This window comes from Ylistrum balloti, unplaced genomic scaffold (genome assembly GCF_031769215.1).
Source record: "Ylistrum balloti isolate Yb309-2 unplaced genomic scaffold, AGI_CSIRO_Ybal_v1 Utg369650, whole genome shotgun sequence".
NCBI lineage: Eukaryota > Metazoa > Mollusca > Bivalvia > Pectinida > Pectinidae > Ylistrum > Ylistrum balloti.
The window spans coordinates 1,161,015-1,175,948 of record NW_026781906.1 but is presented as its reverse complement, the minus strand read 5'-3'; the positions used below and the strand labels follow the sequence as shown (position 1 = coordinate 1,175,948).

At 37.6% G+C, this 14,934-nt stretch overlaps 1 protein-coding gene across 1 annotated transcript in view; it reads right to left on the bottom strand.

Annotated features, from left to right (window-relative positions):
* LOC132556500 (nucleoprotein TPR-like) overlaps positions 1-14,934 on the bottom strand; it is a 64,385-nt gene that overhangs the window by 33,181 nt on the left and 16,270 nt on the right. Inside the window, exons 19-34 of the mRNA XM_060220911.1 lie at positions 14,606-14,659; positions 13,905-14,077; positions 13,043-13,121; positions 12,539-12,682; positions 12,248-12,421; positions 10,583-10,723; positions 10,352-10,462; positions 7,828-7,897; positions 7,418-7,504; positions 6,628-6,722; positions 6,397-6,439; positions 4,975-5,072; positions 4,595-4,729; positions 3,809-3,883; positions 3,083-3,160; positions 2,214-2,324 (exon numbers count right to left, since the gene is read on the bottom strand). Of these exons, the coding sequence (XP_060076894.1) occupies positions 2,214-2,324; positions 3,083-3,160; positions 3,809-3,883; positions 4,595-4,729; positions 4,975-5,072; positions 6,397-6,439; positions 6,628-6,722; positions 7,418-7,504; positions 7,828-7,897; positions 10,352-10,462; positions 10,583-10,723; positions 12,248-12,421; positions 12,539-12,682; positions 13,043-13,121; positions 13,905-14,077; positions 14,606-14,659 (1,668 nt within the window). The remainder of the gene's footprint in view (positions 1-2,213; positions 2,325-3,082; positions 3,161-3,808; positions 3,884-4,594; positions 4,730-4,974; positions 5,073-6,396; positions 6,440-6,627; positions 6,723-7,417; positions 7,505-7,827; positions 7,898-10,351; positions 10,463-10,582; positions 10,724-12,247; positions 12,422-12,538; positions 12,683-13,042; positions 13,122-13,904; positions 14,078-14,605; positions 14,660-14,934) is intronic.

The window sequence follows — 14,934 nt, the reverse complement described above, 5'->3', positions numbered from 1 at the left end:
AAACATGCGTTAAAAGACTTATATAAAATATCTCAGTGTTCTCTTTTCAGTAACTTTGAATTTTAATGACAGAAAATATGACGCCTATTTCCGTTTAGTGGTATATGAATATAGTCTAGAAAAGAGTTACTTTCCCAAGTCTCTGGCTTGATAATTGGAAAAATATGTGATATTTTACTTACACAAGCCAGCAAACAGAAACAGCATTTAATGAGAAACCAATAATGTCAGGAAATTATAAAGAAATAATGAGAAACATCAGCCTCAACTAGGTGTTACATGATGTAAAAATTTGTGCAGTGGGTGTTATCTTGTTAATAACAGGGTAGTTATGTAAAGGGTGTTATCTTACCAATAACAGGGTAGTTATGTAAAGTGTATAGGGTTAAGGGTGTTACAGTGAAACCTGTCTAATTCGACACCTGACTTTTCCGACATCCTGTCAAATCCGACACTGTACTGTATTCCTGTGAAATTGCGTTATTTGTCAATGTATTAAAACACTGATATTTCCGGTCACTGTCAGTTCCGAATTCCGACACATATTTCTATGACGGCAGGCTATCTTTGTTAGTTAATTATACCTGGTAAATCCGACACATAAGTCATCATCGCACCACAGATGTGTACACAACCGTTCCGCTTGACATGGCGATTGTCGGTACATGCGGTGGGGTTACAAAGAGGGGATTATTGTACTGTACACATGTAAGTTTACCCTGCCGTAGTCAGTATATGTCAGTTTTTTACACATACATGTATCTATAACAACTAAAAAGTCGAAGTAGAGTTATATTCTTGCAGTGTTTGATTTGATATCGTTGTCTACGGACATGAAAATTTACCATGACATCTTCACTATCGTGTAAAAAAAAAAGACTTTTAACGGATACAAGTAGTCCGTCACCAAAGAGGCATCGGACTGATTTAACTTTGGAAAAAAAGATTCAGTTAATCGTGCAGACTGCGAGAAATTACCTAAAGTTTCTCAAAAAGAACTCAGCGTAACATATGGTATCGGCCGTGCGACTGTCTCCAACATATTAAAACGGAAAGAACAGTACAACAATCAATTTCAAGAAAACTGTGAGTTGAAGAAAAAGAGATTCACAAATTCATCAAAAAACGGGGAATTAATGTACATGTACATTGTATTAAAATGATTAAAACAAACTTAAAACATCAGTAAATTAATACTTCATTGTTTTGTTTTATTTTTAACACCAGAGTGTATTTGTATGCACATTAGTTGTATGCTTAACGTATCTACCGGCGGTAGCATATATTTTTGTGAAGTCGACAACAATACCTGACTTTTCCGACACCCTGTCTAATCTGCCCAGAAATGTCACTCCCCCATGGTGTCGGATTAGACAGGATTCACTGTATCTTGTTAATAACAGGGTAGTTATTTAAAGGGTGTTATGTTAATAATAGGGCAGTTTCGTAAAGGGTGCTATCTTGTTAATAACAGGGTATTTATGTAAAGTGTATTATCTTACCAATAACAGGGTAGTTATGTTAAGGGTGTTATCTTGTTAATAACAGGGTAGTTATGTAAAGGGTGTAATCTTACAAATAACAGGGTAGTTAGGTAAAGGGTGTAATCTTACTAATAACAGGGTAGTTATGTAAAGGGTGTTATCTCACTAATAACAGGGTAGTTATGTAAAGGGTGTTATCTCACTAATAACAGGGTAGTTATGTAAAGGGTTTTATCTCACTAATAACAGGGTAGTTATGTGATGGGTGTTATCTCACTAATAACAGGGTAGTTATGTGATGGGTGTTATCTCACTAATAACAGGGTAGTTATGTGATGGGTGTTATCTCACTAATAACAGGGTAGTTATGTGATGGGTGTTATCTCACTAATAACAGGGTAGTTATGTGATGGGTGTTATCTCACTAATAACAGGGTATTTATGTAAAGGGTGTAATCTTACAAATAACAGGGTAGTTAGGTAAAGGGTGTAATCTTACTAATAACAGGGTATTTATGTGATAGGTGTTATCTCACTAATAACAGGGTAGTTATGTGATGGGTGTTATCTCACTAATAACAGGGTAGTTATGTGATGGGTGTTATCTCACTAATAACAGGGTAGTTATGTGATGGGTGATAACATATTTATATGATAAATGTGTTTGTTTTGTCATCTCCATCTTCTTGCTATCATTAATGTTATAACAAAGACATGTAGAGAACATACCTTCTCTATTTGTTGATGCAATAGATTGTTTTGTTGAGAGAAGTCCTGAATCCTCTTCTGCAGACGCCCGCACTCTGTTTTGAGCGTTTTCTCCTGCTCCACCCACGACCCCTGTTACAACACAGGTACAATTAGTCTGGACACTATGGTCTCTGATAAAGCCCCACCCACGTGTTACCACACAGGTACAATTAGTCTGGACACTATGGACTCTGATAAAGCCCCACCCACGACCCCTGTTACAACACAGGTACAATTAGTCTGGACACTATGGTCTCTGATAAAGCCCCACCCACGACCCCTGTTACCACACAGGTACAATTAGTCTGGACACTATGGACTCTGATAAAGCCCCACCCACGACCCCTGTTACCACACAGGTACAATTAGTCTGGACACTATGGTCTCTGATAAAGCCCCACCCACGTGTTACCACACAGGTACAATTAGTCTGGACACTATGGTCTCTGATAAAGCCCCACCCACGTGTTACCACACAGGTACAATTAGTCTGGACACTATGGTCTCTGATAAAGCCCCACCCACGTGTTACCACACAGGTACAATTAGTCTGGACACTATGGACTCTCATAAAGCCCCACCCACGACCCCTGTTACCACACAGGTACAATTAGTCTGGACACTATGGTCTCTGATAAAGCCCCACCCACGTGTTACCACACAGGTACAATTAGTCTGGACACTATGGTCTCTGATAAAGCCCCACCCACGACCCCTGTTACAACACAGGTACCAAAACTGAACATTTAGAAACTGATGCTAACACAGATGCCAGGGTGACAATATAAGCTTTCCTTCTCTTTGATAAAATAACACATAAAGATTAAGTACTACAGTAATGACCCTACCTGTGATTCTTCCAGAATTTTCTCCGCTTTTACACGACATTCCTGTTCTGTAGCCAACTTTTCGTTGAACTCTTCCATCTGTTAAAAAATTAGTTTGAAACATTTTTATGACTCGAATCGATCTACAAAACTACAATATTAGCCTATAAAAACACAGTAAGTCATGTATATATTTTATTGAAATTTCTTTTTTCCTCTACTTAGTTGAAGAATTTTCAACCAAGTTTTTGAATTTATCTAAGATCACAATTTATCGATTAATGTAGAAAATGACATAATAAAGATTGCTTAGTGTTTTTGTATAGTAGTGTGTTCAAGTACTGGTTTATTTCTCTGTAAATAGATTCCAGACATGGTTATACTCCAAGACTAAGAAGAAAGTTGTAGTGTCTGGGTATTTTCAACACAGATGCAGGTTCTAGATCAAATTCTGCCTCTATATCATATAGACATATTACTTTCCTTTAACAATATACTAGAAGTCATCTCATTACAAGTTTTACTTTGATGCACACGAGTCCTTCATGATCTATGTGTTAGATATTATCCTACCGGAACTTCTAACACTGTAAAAACAGTATAGAACCATTAAAACATCAGACCCAAGTAGGAAAAATCACATTGTATAAATCTCATCCCTGTGAAATCAGAGAAACATTCTGACGGTGCCTAAATAACCTTTTATAGTGTCCGTGACAATACCCAACAGAAGCCAGTAATTTGTACCTGTTTTTTTATTGTTGTCAGTGCTTCCACATCAGCTGCATGTAGTATAAGTTCTCTCTGATACTTATCCTGAACCTGAAATGAAATGTTCATGCAAGTCAACCATGCAAATATGATGATCCCCAAAGTCTGACACAACAATCAAATTTAAATATAACAGTATAAATAGTCCTATTTTGATAAATTTTCTGATAACTCTGTATAAATTAAAATTAAGTAATCATTGTAAACATACACTTTCAATCTTGGTGAACACCTAGGGCAACCAAACACATCTTCCAGGCTAGGTTTTTAAACCCTACTGACCTCTAAAGTCAGGTTTATTTGACCCTACTGACCTCGGAAGCCAGGTTTATTTGACCCTACTGACCTCTAAAGTCAGGTTTATTTGACCCTACTGACCTCGGAAGCCAGGTTTATTTGACCCTACTGACCTCTAAAGTCAGGTTTATTTGACCCTACTGACCTCGGAAGCCAGGTTTATTTGACCCTCTTGACCTCTGTAGCCAGATTTATTTGACTCTACTGACCTCAGAAGCCAGGTTCATTTGATCTTACTGACCTCAGAAGCCAGGTTTTTTTTACACTACTGACCTCAAAAGCTAGGTTTAAATGACCCTACTGACCTCAGAAGCCAGGTTTATTTGACCCTACTGACCTCAGAAGCCAGGTTTATTTGACCCTACTGACCTCAGAAGCTAGGTTTATTTGACCCTACTGACCTCTGAAGCCAGGTTTATTTGACCCTACTGACCTCAGAAGCTAGGTTTATTTGACCCTACTGACCTCTGAAGCCAGGTTTGTTTGTGATTGATATTCTTGCATGGCTTTTTCCTCTTTAGCAATGGCATCCTCTCGTCGCTGTACAGCTTCCTGCAGCTCATTCTGTAGACAAGCTAACTGCTTCCTCAAATCAGCATTCTTTAAAAAACAAATCAGGCTCTTATCAATGCAACCTGTATCGATTAAGGAACTTAAACTATTTGATTAATATACTCAAAAGTATATAGAAATTTGAACTTTAAATCACAGACTGTGTTTATTAAAACCTAGTTATTCTGATTTTTTTCTTTAAAAATATGCCTAGTAAAGGAATACATATGTACAAATGTACTTAAAACTGTTGAAAGCAGATTGAAATGATTCTAAAGGATATGGACACTGACCAGTTTGTGACTTTCTTCTGAAACACGAATGTTCTCATTCAGTAAATCTTGATGCTCCTTTTCAAATTCCTCGGTCCTCTTCTCAGCATGTTTCTTAGCTGTTTGGAAACATAATAAGAAACAAAACTATAAACAAATTACTCAACTTTACAGCTAATTTGAGGATACATAGAGTGAAAGTGATCGTAACCCCTGGAGTATTGAGGATACATAGAGTGAAAGTGATCGTAACCCTGGAGTATTGAGGATACAGAGAGTGAAAGTGATCGTAACCCTGGAGTATTGAGGATACAGAGAGTGAAAGTGATCGTAACCCTGGAGTATTGAGGATACAGAGAGTGAAAGTGATCGTGACCCCTGGAGTATTGAGGATACAGAGAGTGAAAGTGATTATAACCCCTGGAGTATTGAGGATACAGAGAGTGAAAGTGATCGTAACCCTGGAGTATTGAGGATACAGAGAGTGAAAGTGATTGTAACCCCTGGAGTATTGAGGATACATAGAGTGAAAGTGATTGTAACCCTGGAGTATTGAGGATACAGAGAGTGAAAGTGATCGTAACCCTGGAGTATTGAGGATACAGAGAGTGAAAGTGATCGTAACCCTGGAGTATTGAGGATACAGAGAGTGAAAGTGATTGTAACCCCTGGACTATTGAGGATACAGAGAGTGAAAGTGATCGTAACCCTGGAGTATCGAGGATACAGAGAGTGAAAGTGATCGTAACCCTGGAGTATTGAGGATACAGAGAGTGAAAGTGATTGTAACCCCTGGACTATTGAGGATACAGAGAGTGAAAGTGATTGTAACCCCTGGAGTATTGAGGATACAGAGAGTGAAAGTGATTGTAACCCCTGGAGTATTGAGGATACAGAGAGTGAAAGTGATTATAACCCCTGGAGTATTGAGGATACAGAGAGTGAAAGTGATTATAACCCCTGGAGTATTGAGGATACAGAGAGTGAAAGTGATTGTAACCCCTGGACTATTGAGGATACTGAGAGTGAAAGTGATTGTAACCCCTGGAGTATTGAGGATACAGAGAGTGAAAGTGATTGTAACCCCTGGAGTATTGAGGATACAGAGAGTGAAAGTGATTGTAACCCCTGGAGTATTGAGGATACTGAGAGTGAAAGTGATTGTAACCCCTGGAGTATTGAGGATACAGACAGTGAAAGTGATTGTAACCCCTCGAGTATTGAGGATAAATCTACCCAAGTATTACCTGACAGTGAGTTAATTCTAAATTGATATGTAACAACCAGAGGCTGCTAGGTTCTAGTTTAAGACCAACAGATCTCACTAGGGAGTTGTAGAATTATGTACACGTTGTCACAGTAGGAACACAGCGTCTCCTCTATTGCATCGCTTCGCCACAGAGTAGTCATGTTTAGAGACAAACATCATATAATGAAACTAACCTTCCAACATTTCTTCAAACTTCTGTTCAAACTGGTTGTTGGCCTGGAAGAAATTAATCAAACTTATGAATATAATCAGGATTGTAATAAACAATCTAAGGACTAATCTAGTAAAACTGTAACCACTGATCCTGTTTTACTTAAAACTGAAGAAAACTAAATCTATTTTATCAGCAATGTGAGCAAGGTTGATATCTTCATGTACTGTTATTACAATGACTGAAATACTACCGTTGATTGTTCATCCATGGTCTTCTGGAGCCCATCAGCTATGGCCTTGTAATTCTCTATATGATCCTGGGATTTGTTGAGTTGATCTCGCAGCACTGTAAAAAAAAATATAAAATCTTCACCATGACAACAGATATGTGTCTTACTGTCAATTAGCAGTAATTTAGAGACAGTGTTACAGGAGGCTTACTATAACACACTGTAATTATCCAGTGATAAACCTATGCCTGGATATTAACCTATCCATTTATATTGCTGTTCATTAATCATGAATCCATGCTCCTTCACTATTCTACAAGACCACCTCCTTAATTATACCCTCCTCCTCCCTTGCCCTAAGGCTTAATGTAGGGAGAAAATATGTTTTACACAAAAAAACCCTACAATAGATGTGATCAGAATATATGTCAAGACTTTATCAAAGAGGATGTTAACTTCCATATGTTCAAACATTTCAACTTTACAGATTATAAATGGGCAAGCTCAACAAACAAAATTTTTCATTAATATTTTAGATAAATCGGGACTCTCTGCATTGCTTTAGAGACAACAAACTGTAAATCTTTTTTATTTCAAACTACTGGGAATTATCCCCCACAATGAAATAACTTAATTAGCATCTGAGTATCTGTAGTACACAACAGTAGTAAAGCCTTCTAAATAATATCAAATATATGATAATCACACATCAAGTAAAAGATGGTAAACTTAAGGATAAATAAAGTTATCAGATGCCCTAACCGATTGAGTATGTCTATGGTTTGTTAAGTAGCTATGGTGAGGTACGCACTGCTGATAGTCTGTTGGGATTGCTCCAGTTGTGACTGCAGGTCCTTCAGTTCCTCATTTACAGCCTCAATATTACCACCAGAGGAATCTATCAACATAAATATATACCATTCTGATTTATTCGTGATAAACACATTCAGGTTTTTCTTTCAACCTTTCAGTTTTCCTTAACTTCTTGTTTCTACAAACTGGTAAGTAGAATATACAACAAGTTTGATGTAATTGACATTCATCATTAATCTTTCCCAATAGCAGTTGCCAAAGAAATTTTCATTAATAACAGAATTTTGAATTGTTCAGGGTTTCTACATAGCTGGTAGGAGCTTTTATTGTTCGTATTTTAGTTATGAATACTTTAGAATTCTATGAAAAATTGACAAAGATGTGACGTTAGGGTCTGCTCACACTTACCTGTGACATTGGTTGAAGTATTAGCAAGTCTCGTCTCTGCTGACACTAGCTTTGTCTCAGCTGCTGCCAACTAAAACAAAAATAATACACCCTTCATACATGTTGTCATGTACAAAATCTGTTGGACCTTTATTTAACATTAATAATATGTATCTATGTAGTAGTAAAACGTCCTGACCCCATGTCCACAGGGGTTCAAACTAGTAACCCTTTAGTCTTTAGACTGACATCTACCACTCCACTTAAAGGACATTTCCAGCTAAGGCCAGTAAGGTGACCTATTCCGTATTATGACCACTTCTTACAGTCCTAACGACCACTTATTAACGATAATTGACCTCACAATTACGACCAAGTTCTGACCAGTGATTAAAGTTTACCTGGTGGGCAGTGAACCGCGAGCATGTGTGTCATTGTTTTCGTCAAGGGTTACCGACCCTGTCACGAGGTGGCATTACACGCAGTAAACATCATTATCGGACTAACTTAGCCTACCCATGTAAAACTGCATGCCAGACACATTTTAGTAGCGATCTATTGTTTGTTAATTATATATTGATAGATCGGTAGGTATGCTGTTAAACACCTTAGAAGCCCTGCACACCCAAAGATGAACTATGTAGTCTTTTCAGGCGATATTCCTTTGCTTGCACGCACACACATTGTTGAAGGTTTTTTACTGTTTTTGTAGCGATATTACACTCTTGACATCGTTTGAACAATAAAAAAATGCATATGTTCCAAATTTTTTACGACATATTTTTACTGTCACAAAACTCAGATGAATTTTATTAAGCAATGATGACACCTCGTAAAGGAAACGAGCTAACACGATCGATAAAAAAGGACTGTATGGAAGAGGACTGTCCTGATCCGTAGCTCTTCGTGACATTGTACACTGGACTCCTTTTTTAAGTAAAAGGACAAATGTATTGCACTAAGTGATACACTGATAGCGTTAATGTGTTTGCAAATTTCTGTGAAAAATGAAACGTTGAAAGACTTTATAGTGACTTGTTGTTCCTGCTGTGTAACTTAGATATGTGGGTAGACAACCTACCTGGTTCTTTACACTCTCCACTTCCTGCTGTGTAACTTAGATATGTGGGTAGACAACCTACCTGGATCTTTACACTCTCCAGTTCCTGCTGTGTAACTTAGATATGTGGGTAGACAACCTACCTGGTTCTTTACACTCTCCAGTTCCTGCTGTGTAACTTAGATATGTGGGTAGACAACCTACCTGGTTCTTTACACTCTCCACTTCCTGCTGTGTAACTTAGATATGTGGGTAGACAACCTACCTGGATCTTTACACTCTCCAGTTCCTGCTGTGTAACTTAGATATGTGGGTAGACAACCTACCTGGTTCTTTACACTCTCCACTTCCTGCTGTGTAACTTAGATATGTGGGTAGACAACCTACCTGGTTCTTTACACTCTCCAGTTCCTGCTGTGTAACTTAGATTTGTGGATAGACAACCTACCTGGATCTTTACACTCTCCAGTTCCTGCTGTGTAACTTAGATATGTGGGTAGACAACCTACCTGGATCTTTACACTCTCCAGTTCCTGCTGTGTAACTTAGATATGTGGGTAGACAACCTACCTGGATCTTTACACTCTCCAGTTCCTGCTGTGTAACTTAGATATGTGGGTAGACAACCTACCTGGTTCTTTACACTCTCCAGTTCCTGCTGTGTAACTTAGATATGTGGGTAGACAACCTACCTGGATCTTTACACTCTCCAGTTCCTGCTGTGTAACTTAGATATGTGGGTAGACAACCTACCTGGTTCTTTACACTCTCCAGTTCCTGCTGTGTAACTTAGATATGTGGGTAGACAACCTACCTGGTTCTTTACACTCTCCAGTTCCTGCTGTGTAACTTAGATATGTGGGTAGACAACCTACCTGGTTCTTTACACTCTCCAGTTCCTGCTGTGTAACTTAGATATGTGGGTAGACAACCTACCTGGTTCTTTACACTCTCCAGTTCCTGCTGTGTAACTTAGATATGTGGGTAGACAACCTACCTGGTTCTTTACACTCTCCAGTTCCTGCTGTGTAACTTAGATATGTGGGTAGACAACCTACCTGGTTCTTTACACTCTCCAGTTCCTGCTGTGTAACTTAGATATGTGGGTAGACAACCTACCTGGTTCTTTACACTCTCCAGTTCCTGCTGTGTAACTTAGATATGTGGGTAGACAACCTACCTGGTTCTTTACACTCTCCAGTTCCTGCTGTGTAACTTAGATATGTGGGTAGACAACCTACCTGGTTCTTTACACTCTCCAGTTCCTGCTGTGTAACTTAGATATGTGGGTAGACAACCTACCTGGTTCTTTACACTCTCCAGTTCCTGCTGTGTAACTTAGATATGTGGGTAGACAACCTACCTGGATCTTTACACTCTCCAGTTCCTGCTGTGTAACTTAGATATGTGGGTAGACAACCTACCTGGATCTTTACACTCTCCAGTTCCTGCTGTGTAACTTAGATATGTGGGTAGACAACCTACCTGGATCTTTACACTCTCCAGTTCCTGCTGTGTTACTCTGATATGTTTTTTATCTACTTCATGATTCTCCAGTTCCTGTTCCAGCTGACTGCGGATTTCTTTTATCTGACTCTAACAGAAACAAACAACACTGTTATATTAACTGACCCCCATGTCATTTCAACAAACACTTCAATCATATCACTATATATATTGATGATCGTTTTATTAAATTCATATTTTTGGACTCACCTCAAAGATGGTTGTTATAGTTTTCTGTTCATCCTGGGCAGACTGAAGTTTTCTGGTTAGATTGCTGTTCTCCATCTCGAGAGCATCAATCTTATTGGTGTATCTGTTTCTGGTTTCCGACTCAGAATGCTCTATATTATTCTATGAAGACAAAGAAAAGAAATATAGAGAATTTGAATCTGTACATTATCACACTTATCTCACCTCCCTAATAATGATCTGTACAGTATCACACTTATCTCCCCTCCCTAATAATGATCTGTACATTATCACACTTATCACACTTATCTCCCCTCCCTAATAATGTCTGTACATTATCACACTTATCTCCCCTCCCTAATAATGATCTGTACATTATCACACTTATCTCCCCTCCCTAATAATGATCTGTACATTATCACACTTACCTCCCCTAATAATGATCTGTACATTATCACACTTATCTCCCCTAATGATCTGTACATTATCACACTTATCTCACCTCCCTAATAATGATCTGTACAGTATCACACTTATCTCCCCTCCCTAATAATGACCTGTACATTATCACACTTATCTCCCCTCCCTAATAATGATCTGTACATTATCACACTTATCTCCCCGTCCCAATAATGATCTGTACATTATCACACTTATCTCCCCTCCCTAATATATGTACATTATCACACTTATCTCCCCTTAATAATGATCATACATTATCACACTTATCTCCCCTCCCTAATAATGATCTGTACATTATCACACTTATCTCCCCTCCCTAATAATGATCATTATCACACTTATCTCCGCTCCCTAATAATGATCTGTACATTATCACACTTATCTCCCCTAATAATGATCTGTACATTATCACACTTATCTCCCCTCCCTAATAATGATCTGTACAGTATCACACTTATCTCCCCTCCCTAATAATGATCTGTACATTATCACACTTACCTCCCCTAATAATGATCTGTACATTATCACACTTATCTCCCCTCCCTAATAATGATCTGTACATTATCACACTTATCTCCCCTCCCTAATAATGATCTGTACATTATCACACTTATCTCCCCTCCCTAATAATGATCTGTACATTATCACACTTATCTCCCCTCCCTAATAATGATCTGTACATTATCACACTTATCTCCCCTCCCTAATAATGATCTGTACATTATCACACTTATCTCCCCTCCCTAATAATGATCTGTACATTATCACACTTATCTCCCCTAATAATGATCTGTACATTATCACACTTATCTCCCCTCCCTAATAATGATCTGTACATTATCACACTTATCTCCCCTCCCTAATAATGATCTGTACATTATCACACTTATCTCCCCTAATAATGATCTGTACATTATCACACTTATCTCCCCTCCCTAATAATGATCTGTACATTATCACACTTATCTCCCCTCCCTAATAATGATCTGTACATTATCACACTTATCTCCCCTCCCTAATAATGATCTGTACATTATCACACTTATCTCCCCTCCCTAATAATGATCTGTACATTATCACACTTATCTCCCCTCCCTAATAATGATCTGTACATTATCACACTTATCTCCCCTCCCTAATAATGATCTGTACATTATCACACTTATCTCCCCTCCCTAATAATGATCTGTACATTATCACACTTATCTCCCCTTTTCTAATCACCTTTATGGCCTCAAGATTAGCCATGAGCATGGCCTGAGAGTGTCTCTCCCGTCTCATCGACTCTACGTCTTGTAGAAGGCGTAACTCTGACTGCTTCAACAGCTCCTTCTCTACGCGTAGATTTTGTGCCTGGGTATCTGTGCGGGCGAAGTTCTCCTTAGACAACATTAGATCCTACAGCAAAATGTATGTTTACGGGTTAATGTAGCCATGATAAAAGATAGAGAGTATATTGAAGCATGACTAGAATCCAGAGAAAACATTAGCTGATTATCATTCAGTTGAGCCTACCTGTCTGAGAATATTGATGGTTTGTTCGTGTTTAGCAACACTAGCTGAATACTTCTGTACTTTGTCCCTCAGTGCTGCTATCTCCTTCCTGTAGCCCTCTGCGTTACCTTGTAACACTTTGTACTTCTCGGCCGAATAATCCACCTATAATACAGTCTTCTTATTTATCTCAGTCAATATCATATCTCAAAATACAAGTAAAATTTTGGCAAACAGGTCCTAGTTTCATATTTGACAAATTTCTTGCTTCTACCACTGAATGATACAGAAAGTTTGGAATAAAAATTGCTCCCTATCTTTAATGGCATATAAATCATTGAAGTGGACAATGTTCCAACATTTTTATCAGTATAATTGTCCCACTGCCAGAATATATCCCAATAGTGAGAAAACATTTCTACAAACATTGTTATCTACCTTACTGTCTATGAAGAGTTTAAAGCTTTGAATATAAACATAGCAATGAGATAATTTTGCCCTAATATTCTGAGTTTTTTGACAAACCTGGGAGGACATCTTTGCATTCTGGACAGTCATGGATGATAGACCACTTCTGTACTTCTCTAACTCCTCCTCCATGATCCTATAAAGAAAAAAAAGCTCACCATTAAAAAAACAAGAGTGCCGTGGACACAATATACGCCGCTACAAAATATATACATCTTACAAAAATCAATGAACCGTAAAATCGCCCCTTCATGCACATTGAACAATTGTATAAGTGACATTGAACAAGTTTTATGAAAATCTGATCATTAGTTTAGGAGGAGTTGCATTCACAAGAAATGGACATACGGACAGACGTACAGACAGACAGAGAAGATGACGCCAATATATGACCGCCTGTGTAATGTGTACACCTTGGTAATTTCTACAGGTTCTGCTTGGGGCTGAAATTGCTAAAAATTACATCTGCCTAGGTTATAAAAGATCAGATGATTAAAAAACTTCTACTTATAAACAGAGGAAGCATCAAAAGTGACCTTATACACCACTTGTATACAGTGGACTTATGACGTTAGCTTTCATAAACAAAAACAGAACCAGGATCGTCTCCAGAAACAATGTCTTTGACAGGTTTTGATTAAAGATGTTGAGACACTGAAGTGAATTAGAACTTAAAATGGTGTTCAAACTGAAAAAACACAGAAACTTGAACGTCGACAAGGGAAATTTTCAGTGTGCAGCATGCAGTGAACAAAAAAAATTTACGGGGAAAATTTAAGTTTACAGTATCAAGTGAACAAATTATAAAGCTTTACAGGAAAAATTTCAGTATCACTACGGTCTACAACTGTAGAAAATTAAATGGTTGCAAAGTTTCCAAGTTTAATATCCTAAAAGGGCACTTCTTTTTTATACTTACTTTTCATTTTCTTTTTTCTCCTTCTTGTAGTTAGTGAAGTCTTCCTGTAGCTGAGTCAGGGCAGTTTTCATGTCCTGTAAGGCCTTATCTGATGATGGACTCACCACACCTGGAGACTGCTTTACCGGGGTGATCATCTCCATTCCATCAGTCATGGACTGTGACACAGTCATCTGAAAGAATTTTTGAATGTTCAAACAATACAAATACAGTCATGCTGACTTAAATTCTGATGCGACTCACTGCAAATAAAATTGAATTCTGTCGTGTCAAACTGGATAAAAATTCCATTTAATCTACTCGTCAACACAACAAAAAAAGAATGTTTAAAACTGAAAAAAGAAACCTTGAAAATCCTGGACTTCAAAAATATTCCCTTCAATATAAATCACACATAAAAGGACTGCTATCTCAATACTGTAATATCACATTTCATTGTCCATCCAGAATTTCTAGAATTATATTTAACCTAATTTTATGAAAGTTCACCTTTCTTTTAAAAGATTATTCCAACAGCGTCTGAGATCTGAGGTAATATTTCACCTATATTCAATTAAAACTTAGGACAAATGAGTTATTTTAATTGCAAAAATATGTTATCTATGATAATAATATGATGCTAAATGTTAATCATCCTTGTAAACGATCAGCTGTCACGTTTATTTCTCTGAAGTAATCAGTGTGTATGATATGTTTCTTACCCCAGACTGGCTCAGCACTTTAAACATATCTCGCTGTCTCACTATACTTTCCACCTAGAAAGAGATTATCATACTATAAAAACAGCATCTTATTGATGATAAAGGTGTAAAGTAAGTAATAAAGTGTATTAACACAGGTGTCTTATTGTGTCAGTATTATAACACCAACACACGAACAGCATAAACAATGGATAAGAAAATGACAACAACTTTATATATAAGACCTGGTATCATACATTATTTATATAAGACCTGGTATCATACATTATTTATATAGACCTGGTATCATACATTATCTATATAAGACCTGGTATCATATATTATCTATA